The sequence below is a fragment of the Lampetra fluviatilis genome, chromosome 3 (assembly GCF_964198595.1).
Source record: "Lampetra fluviatilis chromosome 3, kcLamFluv1.1, whole genome shotgun sequence".
Lineage (NCBI taxonomy): Eukaryota > Metazoa > Chordata > Hyperoartia > Petromyzontiformes > Petromyzontidae > Lampetra > Lampetra fluviatilis.
In genome coordinates, this window is record NC_136277.1 from 24,213,605 (window position 1) to 24,236,627 (window position 23,023).

The 23,023-nt window shown below is 52.7% G+C and overlaps 1 protein-coding gene across 1 annotated transcript; it reads right to left on the minus strand.

The window, feature by feature from the left end:
- Positions 1-7,459: 7,459 nt before the first annotated feature.
- Positions 7,460-22,426, minus strand: KEAP1 (kelch like ECH associated protein 1). The gene is made up of 11 exons (XM_078885599.1): positions 22,246-22,426; positions 19,470-20,279; positions 16,910-17,011; positions 15,952-16,197; positions 15,163-15,369; positions 14,479-14,627; positions 13,233-13,565; positions 11,354-11,437; positions 10,411-10,532; positions 9,795-9,971; positions 7,460-8,755 (listed from the first exon to the last, which is right to left on the minus strand). The coding sequence occupies exons 2-11, from the start codon at positions 19,734-19,736 to the stop codon at positions 8,604-8,606; spliced, it is 1,839 nt and encodes a 612-aa protein (XP_078741725.1). The 5' UTR covers positions 19,737-20,279; positions 22,246-22,426; the 3' UTR covers positions 7,460-8,603.
- Between the last annotated feature and the right edge of the window lie 597 nt (positions 22,427-23,023).

Below are 23,023 nucleotides of genomic sequence, written 5' to 3' on the forward strand. Positions count from 1 at the left end.
TTTTACTGAAAACAATGACATCGTCCATATAAATCAAGCATGTATCCCACTGCAAGCCCGACAAAACCAACTCCATAAGTCGCTGAAACGTCGCTGGAGAGGAGTGAAGTCCCCTGGGTAACCGGTTAAACTGGAACAGCCCCCCTGGAGTCCGAAATGCTGTCTTAGGTTTCGACTCTTCGTCGAGCGGCAACTGCCAAAACCCCGATAACAAATCAAGAGTCGAAAAATATCGCGCACCAGACAATGCATCGAGGGACTCATCCATCCTGGGGAGCGGATACGCGTCAGCCACAGAGATCTTATTCAGGCGACGGAAATCAACGCAGAATCGCAGGGACCCGTCCTGCTTCTTAACCAGCACAATAGGCGCTCCCCACGGGCTAGAGGAGGGCGAAATAATATCGGCTTCTAGCATTTCGTTAACAGCCGACTGAACATGTTCCTTCTCCACGGGACTCAGTCGGAAGGGATTTAGCTTGACCGGCGCCGCATCGCCCGTTTCAATGTGGTGGTGCAACAAATCCGTGCACCCAATGTCATACTCATGTTTACTGAACACATCAGAGAATTCTATGAGCAACTCGCGCAGCGCACCCAACTGCGCCGCCGACAAATCGTCCGAGGCGGCGCATAGCGAATGGACCCACTCAAGGTCTTCCCTTGGCTCAACGTTCCGCGCGGGGCTCGAGCCCACCTGCGCAACCAACCCATCATCCACAGGGACCCGCGCCGCGTGAGCCAGCACGGTGCCCTGTGGAATGACAGCTGGCCGCGACCCCGCGTTCAAAACCATCACAAACGGATCCCTGTCAGCCCGCACCAAAGTGTGAGCCACCGATAAATCAAGACCCCCGACAGCCTTGTTAGAAGGACCCAAAAGCATACTTTGTTCCGAAGCCTCCCTCACCCATGGTTTCCGCAACCGGAGGGGAATCAACATCTGTGAACCCGGGGGCACATGCATGGTCTGTGTCGCCACCGCTTGTATCGTAGCGCACGCCGTCCGAATGTCAGTAGGGCTCGTCAAAAATGCAATCCGGCGACCCGATGGCAGTTCAATGCATCGTTGATCGATAAGAATTTTAATGGGCATTTTAGCCAAAAAATCAGTGCCCAAAAGACACGGAACCGCCAAAGAAGACGAAACGAAAACGGGTCCCGACAATTTGATATTTCCAATGCAAATGGACGCCCTAATCTGACCGATAATGCCCAACGATCCCCCATTAGCGGCGTAAAATGGCACCTCCACTGGAAGCAGCGGACGACATTGGACTGGGAGAATATCATAAATGAGGTCCGATATAATAGTTGCCGATGCCCCCGTGTCCACTAACACCCTAATCTCGACCCCATCAATAGATCCCGTAACAACGGACGAACCCGCCGAAGCAGCCACAATTCTATGCCCCAATTCCGCCCATTCAATGTCTCCCTGGTCCCGGCCGAACCCCCCTCGCCGAACCGAATCCCCGAACCTTAACCGGCCCTCCTCCGCCGCAACGCGGCGTCCCATGTGTGCCGAATAAACAGGCCGAGCGTGTGAGGTGCCGCGACTTGCCGGGGATTGTAGAGATGACTTGGGATCTCGGTCGTCGTCCAGCCGAGCACCCATGGCGCGCTGACGCGGAGCGCGGCACCCGGACGCCACGTGGCCCCGGAGGCCGCAGTTATAGCACGTGACGAGGGTCGGAGTAGATCTTGGTTGCTCCGACTTTCGGCCCGATCGCAGAGGCGACCGAGCCCCCGGCCTCCAGTCCCCTGGTCGTCCCGTGGCGAACGCCTCCTCTCGTGGGCTGACGACTTGGGGTTCGGTGACCACCGAACCCGGAGCTGCGACGACAGCAGCGTTGCAACCAACTCTTTGTTTCCGTTGTAGGGCCTCGTGCGCTTGAATACTCGTGGCGACTCTCAAAGAAGAAATATCAATCTCGTCAGCTGTGTTGATAGGGACCCCCAGGTCCTGCGCCAACTTAAGCAGCTGCTCCAAAACCATCGCGTCTTGGCCCTCCTCGTCCATCCGAGGGAACGCAGCATCAGCAAGAGCCAGCAACGCCGTGCGATAGGCCAGCGCGGTCTCCGTGGCCGCTTTCCGTCTTGCGTAGAAATGATGGCGGCACGCCGAGGGAGGTCCATAGACCCTGGCCAACAAACCCAGCGCATCCTTCAGCGTGGAGCGGTCCGACTTCCGTGCAGACCTGAAGGCCGCGAGCGCGTCGTCGTCCAGCAGGGCAGGCAACGCCCGCAGCGCCGTAGCATCGGACCACGCTGACATCTCTTGATGCGCCAAAAACCTTCGCAGAAATTTGCCCCAGTCTCCGCCTTCCGCCTTGAAGGCTGACAACGTGGGCAGACGCTGCTGAAAAATGAAGTCATCCGCCTCGTGGTTCCTCTCCGCCTCTCCGTCGGTGTGTAAGATGGCGGCTCCAGCGGCAGACGTAAAATGGCGGACCCCCTCGCGCGCTGATGACGTCGATGCGCGCGCTTGGGAACCCACCACCACGTGGCGCTCGCTGTTCCCGCCAAAAGTAGGCCCAGGCGCAATGGCGGGAATCCCCCATTCGTTTTGGCGGGAATCTGCGGGGCGACCTTGTAAAATGTCCCCCACCGTCCCCGCTCCTCCCGACGAGCTGATCTCCGCCAAGATGGACGCGGCGGCGAGCAGCAGCTCCGCCAGTCGGGAGTGCGCCTCACGAAGCACGGCCTCGGTCCCCGGTCGCTCGGCCGGCGCCGTCGACGGATCCTGTAGCGTGGGCAAGTCTTCCTCCTCGCCCCCCGCCACCAGCGGCCCCGAGTCGTCCAGGTTTTCCTCGCGGTCAATCCCTTGGGTCCTACGGGTCTTCCTTGTCTCCATGCTTGGAAGCCCGTTTCACTTCTGACGCCAGATGAAGTATTGGAAAATGACGGCAGGAAACTCCTTGACGGGAACACACTTCTTTTATTAAATCTTGACTTGTAACAATACAACGCGTGGCCTCTCTTCTTCACAATGCGGTCACCATACAACGGTACAACTCGTGACCTCTTCTCTCCGCCCTACGCTTCTCTTGACTCTCTTAGATTCTGTGCTGCTGGCTCTCTGTGCCTCGTGTAGACTCCGCGCCTCGGCTACACTCTTCTCTCGTCTCGTGTAGACTCTGCGCCTCTGCTACACTCTCCACTCGCCTCGTGTAGACTTCGCATCTCTCTCTGGCTACACCGTATGCATACTCGGCTCGTGTAGACCTTTCTCTCTCTCTGGCTACACCGTATGCATACTCGGCTCGTGTAGACCTTTCTCTCTCTCTGGCTACACACTATACATCGCTCAGCTCGTGTAGACCTTTCTCTCTCTCTGGCTACACACTATACATTACTCAGCTCGTGTAGACCGTTCTCTCTCTCTGGCTACACACTATACATTACTCAGCTCGTGTAGACCGTTCTCTCTCTCTGGCTACACACTATACATTACTCAGCTCGTGTAGACCGTTCTCTCTCTCCGGCTACACACCTATACCTTACTCTCCTCTACTCTCCTTACTCTCCTTTACTCTCCTCTCCGGGCTCTATCTCTGCACCTTCGTCTTCATTCTTAGATGGTTCCACTTCTCCCCTCTACTCTTCTGTGCATCATCTTATATATCTCTTCCTCCCGGGAGACGGAGCGGATGCGGACCTCAACGTCGGCACCGCTCCTCAGTTACCCAATCACCACGCGCTATCTCTACGATCCGTTTCCGCCCAGCGCGTGTTTCCACTCCTCGACCAATCACACCGCGCTGCCACCCGATCACTCCCTCTCAGCGCGTCACCGGCACACAGCCAATCAGCAGCACTACCCCCACCCGCGCACTGACGCCTGCTCCTCCCCGTCAGCGCGCGTCACCACACACACACGTACATACGCGCTGGCACATGACGTACACACCCAGCGCGTATCACCACTACACATACACGCAGGGAGTTGGCTAACTTCCTCCAACCCTGAGAGCCTCTGCAATCTCCACGGGGTCGTCCTCTCCCGATGTCCCATGATGTTGTTTGAGATGAGGGGGTTTCCCCTTCCCTTACAAAACCTGTAACAAAAATTCTCAACAATTCTGCAGACCTGATCTGGTGGGTGAAAGACCGGATCGCCATTCCTTGCCCTTCAGGATGGCCATAGGGGTGGCGCTTCAAGTGGCGTGCTCGACAGCATGAATTCTAGATTTTAAGCTTTCGTGACTGCAATGATTCATATTCTTAGGTTTTTTTCGGTAAAGTCACGTAGGTAAAAAATTAAAATTAATAAAAGTAAAATAAAATAAAAATCACGACGTTTCGGAGGCAACACAAGCTTCCACCTGAAGACGGAAGCTTGTGTTGCCTCCGAAACGTCGTGATTTTTATTTTATTTTACTTTTATTAATTTTTATTTTTTACCTACGTGATTTTACCGAAAAAAACTAAGAATACGACAGCATGAAGTTGGTGCTCGATGATCGACAGCTACTGGGGCAGTTCTCAAGTCCTCCAAAGCGGCCCACGACTGCCACTCGTCCTTGCAGTGTCAAACGGCTCTCTAACCTCCAAGAAAAGGTGACAAGTAGCAGTGAAAACGGGCGTTTCAGGATACAGGAAGACTGAATCCCTTACCGAGGGAGAGGGCAGAGGTATGGACCGGGTAACCCGTTGTGTCATAGCAAACGCGTGAGCTACAGCCCAAATGTGTACCCAACTTTCCTGTTATATCTTGAGCGGGAGGGGGTGGGGGGAAGGTGCCAACCACAGCTCCAAGCTACTGTTGCATTCCATGAGAACCATTAACAATCGGCATACCTCAATGTCTTCCCATCACAAGGAGGTAGTAAGTATGCACGTATACGACGGACACATAGAAAGGATGGACAACAGGAAGATTAAAAAGTGTGTTGTTCGGAAAAATGGAAGGAACCGGAAAGAAATGAATACCTAATAGAGAATAGCTTGACGACGACATGAGAGATGTGGTGTCAGAAAGATGTGCACATTACTTGAGCATATTGGCACAAGACAGAGGAAAGTGAAAACAAATGACGAAATGTGCAGTGGACACCTACGGGGCTATCTGCCCATGGACCGTGGTGGTGATGATGATGATGATGAACAGTCGGCAGAGGCCAGGCTATTGTGGGATTGAATGAGGCTCGAGGTCACCTTGGCCCAATACACCAAGTACTGTGAGCGGCGTTGGTTGATCTCAACTCCTACCACAAGGCTCTGACCGACAGTCACCCGGATGGATTTAACCCCATAATGTAATACCGGAGAGGCGTAAAGTACGAGCCCCATCTCTTGGTAGAAGTTATTATTGTTAATAATAAATTAAAACCTAATTGGAGATTTGTATTTGCCATAAGCCGTAACGAAAATTGTGGTATTGTTATGGTTAGTTTGTTCTGAGATCCAGCAAAAAATATTCTGCAATCCGTGGATCGCGATCTATGTATTGGTCACAGCTGATCGAGGCAAATGTCTACACCGGATGGTACACCACACAGTTACAAATCAGCGAACTACCGTTCTTGTTGAAGCTAATCTGACCCCTTGCCTTCCAATCACTCACATCCACGTGTTTATATCATGACCCACCCAGGCAATAAAGTCACCGAATAAGATGGTTCTCATGAGGAGCCACCTTAGCAAACATTTTAGATAACAGGTGGTGTCAGACTCATGAACGTTACCTGCAACCCTGCACGGATGTAGCGGTTTAGAGAACCACCACCATCATCTTCTGTTGAGATGAACAACATCAGCCTTGAACTCATAACTTCCCAGCTCTCATCACCACACTCCCGGGTTTCTTTCAATCATTTATCTATCCAGAATAACTACTCCGTGTTGTCTGTTATCTTGCCCAGAGGAGAAGACTCTCCACCCCTCGTGGTCGAAGGAGCCACAGCCAGTCCACCGGATGATGGACTGCTCCATCTCCCAACAGGAGGAGAAAGGAATGGCATTCTTTCCTCCCCAGCGAGCGTTCGGACATGCCACATGGCAGCCATAGCAATCGCCCGTTTCTGGAGGTCCTCCAACGGGGAGGAGTTCCAGTCGTCGCTTGGTTGAGCCAAATGGCATTTGACCAGAGGGCGTTACAAATAACTGTGCTCTCTGGGCCTCTGGCATATCCTTGTGACCTGACTGTCGAGGCTGGGCACGCCAGGGTAGACAGCTGATTACTGCCAGCCTGTCATCCTGATGGCAGTGCCCAACTTGAGCTTTTATCATCTGGCACCCTGATAGAGATTGGGGGTTGTTCTGCTGCTACACATTTGCTGTAAATATCGATGCATGTGGATACACAATGATGCGTACACATATACAGACATTGTACACACATATGCACCACGTCCGGCCGCCTTTGTCTCCACGATGTTGATGCATACAATCTTCTTTTTTCGTATGAAGGGATGGAAAGCCAAGCGTTTTGAAATGTGTTACAGTTGAATGCTAATTTACAACGAACTATATGCACATATATACCTACCATAAACGTGTGCAGTGTAACAACATATGTCCGTAAGCATGGGCAAAGGGGGGTATTGGGACATTATAAAGTTTGGAAATGTGGATTTGGCGAAGAATCGAAGATATACACTGGATAGCAAGCCATATAAATTAAATTGTAATATCAAACGGGTTTTGAGAATAATAAGGGGAGACCCAGGACCGGTTAAAAATATTCGCAACTGATATTGGCATGCGAGCAGGAACAGAACAGCTGGTTCATAGCACAGTGAGTCAATCACTGCGCTACCGCTCCTCACATTGTAGACAATGATCCCTCGTCTAGTCTCATCTGATTGTTGGGGAAAGTGCAGTTAGTGACCACCTCTTCAGGCCGACACGGCACACAAGAGGGGGGGGGGGATGTGACCAGAACCATACCCATCCGTCTTTGTCTGCACAGTGCTGATACTTACACACCGCACCAGCTACTGATTGCAATGACGAGTGGACATATTGGAGGCCAAAGACCAGTTCAGGTATTCGTCATCGATGTTGGCTATGAGCAGGAATCAAACTCAGGTCGCCCGGTGTGTAGCACAGCACGCTAACCACTCCGCCACCGATTCCTATAACACATACATGATGCATGCATAGCCACATATTTGCACATGTATATACCGTACACACATCTCCACATACAACTGGTATTGGTAGTATCAGGTACCAATTACATATACCGCACATAGAGGAAGTTAACACATACATTAACACAGACACAACTATAATTCACAAGTCTTAAGGCTCTGTCACATCACCACAGCGCTTGTGGCACTTTGGGGTCATGTGATTTGTTGATGGCTCGCTGGTAGCATGTCACGGGATAGACCCAGGTATTACAGGACATAGTCATACCCACATGTCCATACAAGCACAGATGCATTCTACCCATCATCCTGGGTCACATGTAATTAGGTCAATGGGCGATCAGGCCATGGGCTCACAATTAGATTCACGTCCGACTTCTTTATTTAAAGCAGCAAATTATTTCATCATCATGAACATCATCACCGTCATTCACACATCATCAACATCACAAACATAACTATCATCAACATATTAACATCGACATCACAATTATAAATGTGACCATCATCACCACCAATATCAACATTATCATTACAATTAACAGATGTGACATCATCACCGACATCATCGTCGTGACTCCATCTCAGAAGGGGAATTCAAAATGGCAACCATTATTCCTCGCCAGCGTCCAGAGGTCGTGACCGGTCATTGGGTCACTATCTCCCAAGAGGGTCACATTCAGTTCAGGTTCATCATCAGTCATTGTGTTCATCATCAGTCATTGGGTTCATCATCAGTCCCGGTGGAGTGATGGCTCTGTGGTTGTGACTGGTCACTAAGTTATGATTGGTTAAATGGTCACTGAGCCAAGAAAGTGTAAGGGGGGTGTTGTTACCACCCACTGGATCTACATCAGTTTAAAGGTGAAGGGGTCACAAGTGTTTGTGACCAACCACACTCATCAACACTCCCTCAGTATCTCTGTTTCCCCATCTCCATGTCTCTGCATCTCCACGTTTTCATATCTCCAAGTTTCCATGGCTCCGTGTCCATATTTCCTTGTCTCTCTGTCTCATTGTTTTCATTTTTCCACACCCACATCTGAATTCTTTCATATGCATGTGTCTCCATGTCCCCATGTGTTCCATGTTTTTGTGCCTCTGTGTTTCCACGTCTTCATGTCTCCCTTTCCCCATGTCTCCATATCCCCTTGCCTCTGTTTACTTGTGTCCCTGTTGTCCCATGTCCCCGTGTCTTAATGTCTCCGTGTCTCAGGACTCAAGACAGAAGACACAGGGCTCCATGGAAAAAGAGACACCAGTCTCAGTCTGCTTAAACACAGTGGTTGTGCCTGTGTCCTTGTGTCATTGTGTTTCTGTGTCTTCGTGCTTCCGTGTCCCAGTGTCCTCGAGTCTCAGTACTCGAGACAGGAGAAACAGGGCTCCCATTGTCATGGAAAGACAGGCCCCGGTCTGCTCAAACACCACGGTCGTTTCTGTATCTTCGTGTCCCCGTGTCGGTGTCTCCGTGCCTCTGGGTGCATGTCCCTGTGTCTTCACATCTCAGTACTCGAGACGGGCGAGACAGGGCTCCATGGTGACGGAGACACCGGCGCCGCTGCGCCCCGACGCCATGGGCGTCTCCTCAGTCCAGGTGTCCAACTCGGCGTTGTAACTCTCGACACTGGCAAGGAACGCCTGTCCGTCATAGCCGCCTTGGGGCACGGGTAAGACATGGGGGTGGGGGGACACGAGGACATGGGGGGTTAGGGGAATATGAGATACATGGGGAGATATGGGAGGGAGAAGGGGACAGAAGACAGAGCATGGAGTGGCACAGCAGACAGAGGCACATGGAGAGGTAGACACACAGGTACATGTGGGGGTACGTGGGGAAATAACGAGACGTGGGGAGACACAGAGCAACAGAAGCGCACAGGTAGACATGGGGGATACAGGTAAACATCGAGAGAGACAAGAATATGGGGACGGGGGAAATATGGAGCGACGGGAACAGAGAGAGAAATGGGAGTAACGGAGACAGGGGGAAGTGAGGAGACATGGAGAGACATAGCGGGACAGAGGCAGATATATGTACGCGTGTAGGAAGAAGATGGGGCCAGGGGGATATTTGGGGGGACATGGGGACAGATATGGGGGATATGGGAACAAAATAATACACGGGGGAGACAGAGGGACATAGGAACACAAGGACATGTATGTACACTGGCACATAAAGGAGCACAGTGGGATATGCAGACACGTGAAGACAATGGTAGACACACAGAGACGATTACATTTTTGTGAGCCCAAGACCGCAAGACCCTGTCACTCTCCAGTCCCTGGTCTGATCATGTCCCCCGTGTTCTCCCTTGTCTGTGTTTCCATGTAGCCTTGTCCTTGACTCACCTACTATATAGATTATTCTATGTTCCCATGTCCGTGTCTCACCCAGCATGCAGATTCTATCCCGAAGCATATCCTTATGTCCATGTGTGTCCCCGTGTGTCTCACCCCACACGCATTCTCACCTCGTGTCCCCAGGCTTCTCCGCATGTCCCTGTGCCTTCCCCCGTGTTCCTCATGACCTCGTGTTATCCCCCCCCCCCCCCAGTGTTCCCAAGTGCCCCGGTGCCTCCCCTTATGTTGCCGTATCTCCACGTATGTCTCCCCCTGCATCCCCAAGTCTCCCCACGTGTCCCCTTATGCCCCCGTGTGTGTGTCCCGGCGTTGTCGTGTGTCTGCGTGTCTCACCCAGCACGTAGATCTTCCCCCCAAGGACAGTGACGCCCAGCGCGGATCTGCGATGTCTCATGTGAGACACGGGCGTCCATATGTCCGTCTCCGGGTCGTAGCGCTCTACGCTGTCCAGCTGCTCCACGCCGTCGTAGCCACCCAGCGCGTAGATGTATCGGTCCAGCGCAACCACTCCTAACAACCACAGCAACGCAACTATTACAACCACAACAACACTTCACGAACACCACCGCACTGTACAACTATAAGAATTACAACCACAAACTATCAATTAACGCAATCGTCAATAGCACAGTCGTCATAGCCGCCAAGTACGTACATGTGCCAGCCCATGTAGAAAGACCTTTAAATGGGCGGTACTTATCGATGTACACAGCTCTTTTGTCAATCCACTGAGTGGTGACAAATATCTGAACCGGTCCAAAGTCCCCCCCCTCAGTCGACTCAGCCTTAAATGAGTACCTGGTGCTGCCCACCCACCCACCCACCCCCTCATGTACCGTTTCGGCCTTCATAGTTGCTCGCTAACAGCATTTGCCCCAACAGTCTGTTAAAGGGAGTACGGGAGATCTGTGTGTTTTGTATAGGTATGTGAGTGCGTGTGCACGCGTACCTGCTCCACTGCGCACGGTTCCCATGGAGGCGACCGGAAGCCACGCATCGTTTTCAGGATGATAACACTCAACCGAGGAGAGTCGGTGCACCCCGTCAAACCCTCCTACAGCGTACAGCAACCTACAACCACCCGACAACCATCACTCCTCCTATAGTGTAGAGCAATCTACAACAACCACCCAACATCCATCACTATACAACACTGATAAACCTCCTACAGCATACAGCAACCAATACAACTACACAAGCACTCCACAACAACCATTGCTATACTACCACAATATCATTCAAAGCCACCTACATCATCCTACAACAACCACACAACCACCATCATTATATTACCACAACAAAACAACAATCAAAGCCTCCTAAAGTACAAAGCAACCTACAGCCACCACACAGCAGCCACCACTATACGAGTAGCCACACAACAATCATCACTACACGACACTCGAATCCTCCTGAAGCGTACAGCAACCTATAAAGCAATGGCATAACAGCCATACAAGACCATCACTGCATCACCACAACAGCACTTAAACCCTCTTGCAGCGTACAGCAACCTACACAACAACCACACAACAACAACAACTATCGCACTACCAGTATAACACAATAAACCACAACAACCTACATTTTGCAACCTAAACAACATCACACAGAATACGCAGAGCTCTCCTTGTTGTCCCATGTCTCCGTATCCCCAAGTCCCCAAAGCCACGTCGCTTGGCCTTCCAGTGTACTCCCATGTCTCCCGCTTTCTCTTATCTGCCCAGTGTGTCCGTGTCTTTTATCTCAGTGTCTTTGTATCCTCGTGTCTCAGAGTCTATGTGTCTCTCCTGCCTCCAGCACGTCCCCCGTGTAGATCTGTCTCCGTGTCTCCGAGTCCCTGTGTCTCTCTGCCTCTCAGTGTGTCCCGTGTCCCCGTGTCTCCACGTCACCTGTTCAGAACGGCCACGCCGACGCCGATACGGGCTGTGGACATGGGCTCCACCCGAGACCACTCATCTCTCTCAGGATCGTACCTGGGACACGGGGACATAGGGATGCACGGGTACACAGGGACACAAGGATACATACAGGGAAACAGAGGGAAACAGGACACTCAAAACACAGGGTAACATGAGACACAAGGACATACAAGGACACATGAGTGGACAGGCCAAAATGACACAAAGGGACATGGACACACAGGGAGATGGGACACAAAAACACACATGGGTGTACAGAGAGACACAGGAAAACAGAGACAGGGGACTCGGGGACATACAAAGAAATAGCGGGAGACACTGGAACACACAAAGAGACAAGCAAGGGAAACAGACACATACGGGGATACATGGGAGAGCATGGGGAAAAGAGACAGAGGGGGACACGGGGACAGAGAGAAACACCAATCATGCACAGGCCTGGTGTCCTCCACTTTCAGTTTCCACTTCTCACGCTCGACACGGATGTGGTTTAAACACCCATGTACCTGTGTTTCCCCCATAGCACCCATCTCCACTTTCATCTTCGTCTCTCCACAGTGCTTTAGTTTAGACACACGTCTTTTCCCGTCTACCCACGTATACCTGTTACCCGTTGTTTCCCCTACCTGCCCTCACTCTCAATGCTCACGTGGTGCAGACACCTGGGTGAGGTGTCCTTGCATCCTGCTGTGTCCCCCTGTATTTGTGTCCTATATGTTTCTCCCTATCCCCCCTGTCAATCTCATCTCCACCACTCGACATTGCCATGGTGGAGACACCCATGTCTCCCCTGTTTCCTTGTCCCCCGTTTTCCCCGCTACACCTCCCGCCCCTCGTCCCGACCGCTCCACACTGCCGTGGTGCGGGTAACGCACGTGTTCCCACGTCTCACCCATATCCCCGTGTCCTTATCTCACCTGTCCACGCTACTCTTAACTCACCTGTCCCTGTATCTTCCCATGTCTCTTTCTCGAATCCACCATGTCTCCCTATTTCTCTTCACCTGCAGCTGAGTCACTCCCTGATCCCGTGACTCCCAATGTCTCCCCCTCTAATCCCCCCCATGTCTCCCTATTTCTCTTCACCTGCAGCTGAGTCACCCCCTGATCCCGTGTCTCCCAGTGTCTCCCCCTCTAATCCCCCCCATGTCTCCCTATTTCTCTTCACCTGCAGCTGAGACACCCTCCGGTGTTGCTCCCGCATCTCGCCAAACCCCCACCCCTGAGCACCCCCCCCCCCACCAACCCATGTCCCCCCCACCAACCCATGTCCCCCCCCACCAACCCATGTCCCCCCACTAACCCATGTCCCCCCCCACCAACCCATGTCCCCCCCCACCAACCCATGTCCCCCCCACCAACCCATGTCCCCCCCCACCAACCCATGTCCCCCCCACCAACCCATGTCCCCCCCACCAACCCATGTCCCCCCCCACCAACCCATGTCCCCCCCCACCAACCCATGTCCCCCCCCACCAACCCGTGTCCCCCCCACCAACCCGTGTCCCCCCCCACCAACCCGTGTCCCCCCCACCAACCCATGCCCCCCCCCACCAACCCATGTCCCCCCCACCAACCCATGTCCCCTCCACCAACCCATGTCCCCCCCCACCAACCCATGTCCCCCCCCACCAACCCAACCCATGTCCCCCCCCACCAACCCATGTCCCCCCCACCAACCCATGTCCCCCCCACCAACCCATGTCCCCCCCCCACCAACCCATGTCCCCCCCACCAACCCATGTCCCCCCCACCAACCCATGTCCCCCCCACCAACCCATGTCCCCCCCACCAACCCATGTCCCCCCCCCACCAACCCATGTCCTCCCCCACCAACCCATGTCCCCCACCTCTCGACGCTGCTGTGGTGCATGCACCCGTGAGAGCCCCCCACGGCGTAGATGAGCCCGTCGATGACGCCGAGGCCGACACGGTTGCGCGCCACGCTCATGGGCTGCCGGCGCGTCCACTGGTTGCTCATGGGGTTGAAGCAGTCGAGCGCCGACGAGTCGGTGTTGCCGTCGGGGGAGTTGTTGCGGCCGCCGGCGGCGTAGAGCAGGCCGTGCACCACGCAGCTCGCCAGCCCCGAGCGCGGCACCGGCAGGTCGGACAGGCGCAGCCACGACGTGCGGCCGGGGCACCACGCCTCCACGCTCGGCAGGGACTGGCGTAGGTACCCCGCCCACCTGCGACCACGGGGGAAGGGGGAGCAAGGGGGCGTGGGTGGGGGAGGAGCAGCAGGAGGAGAAACGTGAGGATGAGGAACAGGAGAGGGGGAGCAGCTGGAAAAGCAGGGAAGGCATCATTGGGAGGAGCAGTGAAAGGAGCATGGTGGAGTGTGCATGTACATGTACACGTGGTGCATAGTTACCATGTATATAAGCTGGGGCACGCCGAGTGTGCTGTCTGTAGTGTCGTGTATAGATCAGTGTTGGGCAACCTGCAGCCCTTGGGCCACATGCGGCTCATGGAGGCCCTTGTGGTGGCCTGGTCTAAGTGTATTCAGGGATATGTGTGGTCATGATTAGTGCACAAGCACGATTTCAAGCTAGCGGCCTACTGCGGTGAAGGAGGGCCACTCATGTGGCCCACCGACTCGTCTAGATTGTCCATCACTGGTACGGATGGTGTATGTGAGTGTTTGTGTGAATCTGTGTTTAGTGTATGTGGAGTGTGTGCACTGTGTGTAAGAGATGGGGCACTGCGGGGGTGCAGTGTGTGTGGTGTAGTGTGTAGATGGTGTGTGCGTGTGTGTATAGTTTCTGTGTTTAGTGGGGAGTGGCAGTTCAGCGGTTGGCGCGCTGTGCCATGAACCCGGCGACCCGAGATCGAATCCCGCTCACGGCCAACACCAGTGACAATTATCTGAACCAGTCCTGGGCCTCCCCTAGGTTGACTCGGCCTCAAAAATTAGTAGCTGGTAAGATGTGTAAACATCGCCACTGGGAAGACAAAGGCGGCCGGGCGTGGTGCTGGCTACGCACCTCCTCGTTAGCCGTGCTGGCCTTTCATAGGTGTTCGTGAACAGCACTTGCCCCAACAGTCTGTTAAAGGCTATAGGTCTTTGTACGTGTTTAGTGTTCTTGGAGTGTGCTCACCGTGTATACGAGCTGGGGCACGGCAGGGGTGCGGCCCTTGGCTGCGCAGGCGCTGGGCTGGTGCAGCGTGAGCTCGTGGAAGACGCGTGCCAGGTAATCCTTGCAAGCAGAGTCTGACCTCAGCAGCTCACACTTCTGTAGCTGAGCCTGCGACACGGGGACACAATAAACAGGTAGGTGAAGGAGAGATGAGGGAATGTAACACTCAAATGTCCGCACAGATGGATTGATAATCCTACTTTTTGTACTGCCTTCTGCTAGCCACCTCACGGCTCCAATAAATCTCTGTATGATCTGCTAACTCTTGCCTCCAAAGCACTGGATCGTGGGCATCCACCCACCACTGCCGCAAACATCAGCATTCAGGAGACAAAGGCAGCTGGGCATGATGCTGGCCACATTACCCCCACAAGTGTCATGGCGATCTTCATAGGTGCTCGCTCACAGCCCTTGCCCGAATGCTCTGTGTGGGCTACATGGGGGATCTTTGTTTTTGTGTACCTGGACAAAGCCTGTCCATTTACACACGTCCTTATGTCCCTGCACGCGTCTGTGTGTATTTGCACATGTCTGTGTGTACTACTTATGTCCCCGCACGTGTCCGTGTGTACTTGCACGTGTCCGTGTGTACTTGCACGTGTCCGTGTGTACTGGCACGTGTCCGTGTGTGCCCCGCACGCACCTGCAGGAAGCTGGGTGTGAGAGAGTGGCAGCGCACGGCGTTGATCAGGGCGTGTATGTAGGGCCGACGGTTGGCGCAGTCGTAGCGAACCCACTCGAGGCACGCGTTGTAGACCTCCGACTCGCAGCGCACGTTCAGCTCGTCGCGGCTGATCAGCGTCAGCAGCTGGCAGTGGGACAGGTTGTAGAACTCCTCCTGTTTGCACACCTGAGACAGCAGGGACAGAGGGAGATGGCAAGGCCAGTTATGGAGGACTTCCATCTGGAACGCAAGGGACGCAGGGAGACGGTGACACAGAGACAAGCGGGAGACAGTGGGAGATAGGGAGTTGGTTTGACACAACTCCTCCCATTTACACACTTGAGACATGGCAAGACGAAAAAGACATAGGAGACATGTTATAAAACTCCTGTTAGAAAACCCGAGATGGGAAAAACAGAGACACAGTGAGAGACCGGTTCAAGAAGTCCTCCTACTAACAGATTGAAGCAGACAGACCATACGAGAGAGATGATACAAACAAAACACAAAAATACAGCCTCTTGAGTGAAATCGTGATGCCAATGTGTACCAGCCGTAGTGTATATGGTACAGTGTGCATACCGTCACATATAATCTGTTTGTGTCGGAGTATATTGTGTGAGACATCTCATCGAAGTCGCATTAGACGCAGTTGCACGCGCCTCTCTGGAACTCTGCATATTGTGTCCAGTTGTCGTGCACACTCTCTTTGTGCACAGTGCACACAGGATAGTGCGCACGGTGTAGTGTACATGTGCGAGTTGAGACCTCGCTGAAGTGCCGGTAGATGTAGTCGCGCGCGCCCCTCTGCAGCTCCGTGCAGCCGATGTGCTCGGCGAAGCTGGCGATGCCGATGGCATTGCTCGGGTCCAGCTGCTTGAGCAGGAAGTCACAGCAGGCGGTGACGACGGCGTCCATTTGGTACATGGCGGCACCGCTCATCACGTGCAGCACACAACGTTCGCCCACGGAGACGCGCGCCGTGTACGCAAACTCCACCAGCCGCTCCATCACCTAGACACAGACGTATACACACATACATATACACACCCACATATACCAAAGACAAAGATCCCCCGTATAGCCTTAACAGGCTGTTGGGGCAAGTGCTGTTAGCAAACACCTATGAAGGCCAGAACGACCCAAGAGGAGGTGGGTGACCAAGTACTAATGATTACACACTGCACCAGGTACTCATTTGAGGCTGAATCGTCCTGGGAGAGGGCCAGGACTGGTTCAAATAATCACGACTGATGTGAGCCGTGGGCAGAAATTTAACTTGGGTTACCGGGTTTGTAGCGTAGTGCGCTATGCACTGCGCCATCGCTCTACCCACACATTCACGCACACAAACTGACACAGGCACTGCATACACACACCAAACATACACAATCATCATACGGTGTGAGAGTGTGAGTGATCAGACGGTAAGTTAGTGTATGCTTTAGTGGGTAGATAAGTGAGTGGGTAAATATGATTGAATGCGTCGGTGAATGGGAGAGTGGTTTACTGAGTTGGGTATGTGTGTAAGAGGATGAGTGGGTGATTAAGTGAGTTGGTTGTGAGGGCATAGGTGAGGGGGTGAGGGGGTGAGGGAGCAAGTGGATGAGTGAGTAGATGAGCGATTGAGATAATTTTTAAGAGGTTTAGTGGCTGAATGTGGGTGGGTGAGTAGTAATGAGTGATCGAGTGAATGTCTAAGTGGGCGAGTTGTTGAGTGAGTGACCTTGGGGTGGACGCCCTCTATGGTGACAACCTCCATGGCGCTCTCCTTCAGCCCAGCTGTGAACATGGCTCGAAACACGGGGCTACAGGAGGCCAGCACCACCTGGCATGGGGTACAGGGACACAGTGGCACGCTCGCTTACCAACACACTCACTATACAACACACTGTTCAGGGCGAGTGCTGTTAGCAAGCAGCTATAAAGGTCGACATTGGATACCGTGGATAGCAACATGCCCGTCCACCCCAATGTAGATGCTTAGACACCGAATCAAGTACTCATTTAAGGCAACGTATGAGAGGTCCAGGACCAGTTCAGATATACGAAACTCATGTTGGCCGTGAGTGGGAATCAAACTCAGGTTGCCGGGTTTGTAACGCGGTGCACCAACTACGATGCTTCCACTCTCTACTTATAAACTCACTTACTCCCTCACACACATGTTCACTTACTCATGCAATCACTCATGCACTCATTCATAAAGTTACTCGCATGCTTTCTCACTAATACAATTACACATTCACTCATACACTAATGTATTCATTTACAAACAAAACAAAGATCCCATGTATAGCCTTAACAGACTGTTGGGGCAAGTGCTGTTAGCGAGCACCTATGAAGGCCTGCACGGCACACGAGGGAGTGGGCAACCAACACCACGCCCGGCCGCCTTTGTCTCCCAAGTGGCAATGTTTGCACACTGCACCAGGCACTCATTTGAGGCTGAGTCGACATAGGGAAGGCCCAGGACCGGTTCAGATAATCGTCACTGGTGTTTACCGTGAGCAGGAAACGAAACCCAGGTCGCCGGGTTCGTAGCGCAGCACGCTAATCGCTACACCACCGCTCCCCACTATTTACATACCCCCTTACACACTCACTCAATCATCACAGTAATTGGCATTTGCCAGTAAATAGTTGTGACGTCATGATGGTGATTATGTCTGGCTAGGTGCACCTCTAATACATACGAAGTGTCGAAGTTTTTCTGCCAGGAGACCACGGGACAGGTCCATTTATGATGGGTTAACTGAGATGACGAGCAGATGCTCCACTTGTTCTCCCCACTATTCAAACTTGATATGCTTTAACTGTGTTACGCTCTGCTCGTTGTTGTGAGCATCGCTCCTCCACCCTCCTTCGTTGCTGGATGGCAATTTTCTCCAACTGCCCAGTAGCGACCTTCACGAACTGCCTCCACAGAGACAGTGGCTGGACAAGCGGGTTACACGACCCAGCCAACACAACTATGCCTGCTGGGAGCTCACTGATGGGACTATGTCCAGATCTCTCATGGTTTTGTCAGAGATGTTTCAAACCGGCTCAGGTATTCCTCTATAGGGGTCCACATTTTGTAAGCATAGAAAAATGAGGGCACGACTGTGGCCGAGAAGACCCAGAGCTTCATGTGGAGCGATAGGCCAGCGTTAAGCAGCCAATGAAAAGAGAATTCCGCTCGACTGTTTCAGAGTAGTACCTCTGCTGCTGAACCAGAACTGGCTATAAGTACACTGCCCAGGTACAGGAACTCCTCCATCTTCTCTATGAATACCACATCGATTATGGAGAGCTGAGGGGCTGGAGTGATTGATGAAACAAAGTACTGAGGCAGGTGCTTTGTTTTGGTGTGGCCGACTGTTAAATAGTGATGACGTCAGTGAATACACCAAGGTAAATAGCGAACTCCTGGCCATATAACTTTACTGAGGCCTGCCCACCCCCATACTGCCCCATACCACCTTTCTCCTCCCAATGTAACCCCATGCCTCCCAGAGTTTCCCTGTGTTGCCCCAATCTCCTTCTGTCTCTCACTGCCTCCATCCGGTATCTCGTCTGGTCCTCAAATCCTCCCCGTGTCTTCCTGTGCCTATCTTCACCTTCCCCTCTGCCCGTGTCTCCCCATGTTCCCTGTAACTCCCAGCACCTCCCCTTACCCTGTTTCTCCCATATTTCCTTTCACCTCTCCATGCCTCGCATCAATTATCTGTCTCTCTTAAATTCCCATATCTACATATTCTTTGTCTTCACCATGTGTGCCTCAATGTTCCTCTCTTCACAATGTCTTGTGTCTCCCCATGTCTCACGGCATCTAAATTTGTACTTCTTGTCTCCCGTCTCTTCCTGTTTTCCCGTATTCCCCGAACCACCCAGCGTCTCCCTGCACATACCGTGTTACTTGTGTCTTTCCTCTCCCGGTATTAGCATCTCCCCCTGTGTTCCTGTCTACTCATGCCTTTCAGTGTCTCTTATCCACCCCTCCATCTTCTGTCCACCCTCCTGTGTGTCACTGTGTCTCCACATCATACATTTCAACGTTCCTCTTGTCATGTCTTCCAACGTCTCCTCATGCCTCCCTGCATTTTTCCTTGTTCTTTTGTGTATGCCTTCTCTTGTCCCTGTCTCCCTGTGACACTAAATTTACATAATTCCCTGCTTTCTTGAGTCCCCGTATTATCCTCCATATTCTCGTGTCTACCCCTTGTTTCCTTTATCTTCCCTATGTGCCCCCCCTAATACTGTATTCCCTCCCGCATGTCCGTGTCATCCCTCCGTGTCTTTACCTTGTGCGCCTCCACGTCCTTTTCATCCCCACCGGCCCGCACGCGCAGCGTCACGTCACACAGCTGCCTGCGCAGTCGCAGATCGTTGAGCACGGTGAAAGCGGCGACGGCGTGGCCTTCAAGCGAGTAGTCAAGAACGCCGGCGCCCCGCATGGAGGGCAGCACCACCGCCCCGCAGCCCCATGGCTCTGAGCCACACTGATTCCCCGGGGACGCCGTGGGGAGATACGGGGGGCAAGGGGAGTCGCAGTCACGGTCCTCAGACATGGCCAGGGAGATACGGGCCGGGGGCGGCACGGTTGGAATACTGGTGGGGCACACGGATTAAGAGAGGTGCGAGGAGATACAGGAAGAAGGAAAGCACAGGAAGAAGAAGGGAGGCACAAGACACAGGACGGCGGAAGATAGGGGGATATGGAAGTCACATGAGGAGAAAGGTGGCAGCGGGAGATACGGCGAAATGCGTGGAGACACAGGGGCAGATGTGGTCGATTGTGGTTTTGGCGGGCTGTTGGAGAATATATGTACCAGTGTGATTGATTTTGTTGTGTCGTTGTGAATCGGAGACACCAAAACAGGTGTGGTCACTATCGTTGATCACGGTTCAGGTTCCTCAGCTAAGGGTGCGTTTGAGGTTATGGTTATAGTTGTGGCTATGATTATGGTTGTCGGCCGCAGTTGTGCAGTGCCGTTGGAGGTGGCGTTTTCGGATCCACCACGTGCACCCATCACTCGGCAATTGGTGCTGTCTAGTGAGACAACTCCCAGGGCATCATCTGCAGGCCACAAAGGCTGACTCGGGATCGCAACCTGTGAGGGACGGTAGAATAAGACGAAATTAACTGCGTGGGACATTCACGGTTTGTAAGCACATATCAAGGCTCATAAGGACATGTGTGTGAGGAGTGGTGGTGGTGGGGTCACGACAAACGAATGCCAACCCACCTTTGCGTCACTCTCAGTGATGAGATACACAACCATACTATTATCACCACCACAACCATTACCATCATAAGTAGCATTATGTAAATTAGCATTATTAGTGGGGGGGGGGGGGGGGTAATTAATACAACACGATAATTACAATCAAAACTCCCCCAACAACCACAAACTACACTAACCACAACCATGAGACCAACCCATACAACAACCACCACAACTCCCACGAGCAAAAACAACCGCGACTGTCCTGCAAAAACTACATCATGACTACAACCACCACCACATATACAACACCTTCCTCTGTACAACAACCACTACCGTACTGTACTTACAACTACGACGACTAAAACTACCACCAGCACTATGATACGGAGCCGACCAACAACCACAACAATCACCAACAACCACCAACACCACAATTACAGCAACTACGAATAACAACCTCAACAAAACACAATCACTGCCCTCGACCAAAGCCTCAATCAGTCTCAACAATCGCACAAACAGTCGCAACAACAGCAACAATCACAGTGTCAACCAGTCTCAACAATCACACAACCAACAACAATCACAGTGTCAACCAGTCTCAACAATCACACAACCAACCACAATCACAGTGTCAACCAGTCTCAATAATCGCACAACCAACAACAACATCAAACCCAACACCTTCAATTGTCGATAGCCACACAAACCAGTTTTGACTACATCAACAACCACATTGTCATCAAGGCCCCCCCAACAACCAAGACGTCAACCACAGTCAACACCCACAGTCTCAACAACCACAAAGTAGCAATAGTTACAGCAACTACAATGTCAACAAGGCCTCTACAACCACAGTCCAGAACAAGCACAGTCTCAACAGCTACAGCAACCACAATGTCACCAAGGTGTCTACAACCACGATCTCAAACATAGTCTACAAACACAGTCAACAACCAGTCAACACCCACAGTCTACAACAACCACAATGTCGCCAATGCCTCTCTACAACACCCACAGTCTACAACACCCAGTCTCAAAAACCACAGTCTCTACAGCCACAGTGTAAACAGCTACAGCAACCACAATGTTAACAAGGCCTCTACAACCACAATCCACAACAACCATAGTCTCAACAGCTACAGCAACCACAATGTCAATACGGTCTCTACAACCAGTCAACAACTAGTCAACAACCACAATGTCAACAAGGCCTCGACAACCACAGTCAACAACCACAGTCTAAAACAGACACAGCAACTACAATGTCAACAAGGCCTCTACAACCACAGTCAACAACCACAGTCTACAACAGACACAACAACTACATTGTCAACAAGGTGTCTACAACACAGTCAACAACCACAGTCTACAACACAGTCAACAACCACAGTCTACAACAGACACAGCAACCACAATGTCAACAAGGCCTCGACAACCACAGTCAACAACCAGTCACCACCCACAATCTACAACAACCACAATGTCCCCAAGGCTTCTACAAGCACGTTCTCAGCCACAGTCAACAACCACATTGCCAACCACACAGTCAACACCCACAGCCTACAACCGCATTGCCAACCACAGCCTCGACATCAACAATCACAAACCAGCCTAGGGGCCGCCACGGCCTCACCTCGTCTCTCTCTCCTGTCGTCATCTCTCATCATCCCCTCATCTCTCCTCCCCTCCTCATCACCCTCACCTCGTCATCTATCATCCCCTCATCTCTCATCCCTCCTCGCCCTCCTCATCACCCTCACATCGTTTCCCGCTCTCTGCTGCTCCCTCCCCGCCCCCCCGTCTTCCTGCTCCGATTCCCCGCCTCGCGTCTCCACCTCCACCTCACCTCATCTCTCCTCGCGTCTCTCCCGCTTCACCTCTTCCTCTCCACACCGCTCGCGTCGTGAGCCCCTCACCTCGTCTCTCCTCGTCTCACTTCGTCTCTCCTCGTCCTCTCGGCCCCGCTTCTGGGCCGAGGAGAGCGGCACAGTCACCGTGAGTCAGCAGTCGCGGCCTCGGGCAGCGACTTCACAGTAAGAGTCCCTCCCCTCCCTGCCGCCCATAGACCAGATACGGGCAGAACCTTCACAATAAGAGCCCCCCCCCCCCTGTCGCCCATAGACCAGATACGGGCAGAACCTTCACAGTAAGATTCTAGATTTGAAGCTTTCGTGACTGCAAGGATTCATACTCTTAGTTCTTTCGGTAAAGTCACGTAGGTAAAAAATGAAATAAAAATAAAACAACAGTAAGAGTCCCCCTGTCGCCCATAGACCAGACACGGGCAGAACCTTCACAATAAGAGCTCCCCCTGTCGCCCATAGACCAGACACGGGCAGAACCTTCACAGTAAGAGCCCCCCCCCCTGTCGCCCATAGACCAGATACGGGCAGAACCTTCACAGTAAGAGTCCCCCCTGTCGCCCATAGACCAGACACGGGCAGAACCTTCACAGTAGGAGTCCCCCCTGTCGCCCACAAACCAGACACGGGCAGAACCTTCACAGTAAGAGCCCCCCCCCCGTCGCCCACAGACCAGACACGGGCAGAACCTTCACAGTAAGAGCCCCCCCTGTCGCCCATAGACCAGACACGGGCAGAACCTTCACAGTAAAAGTCCCCCCC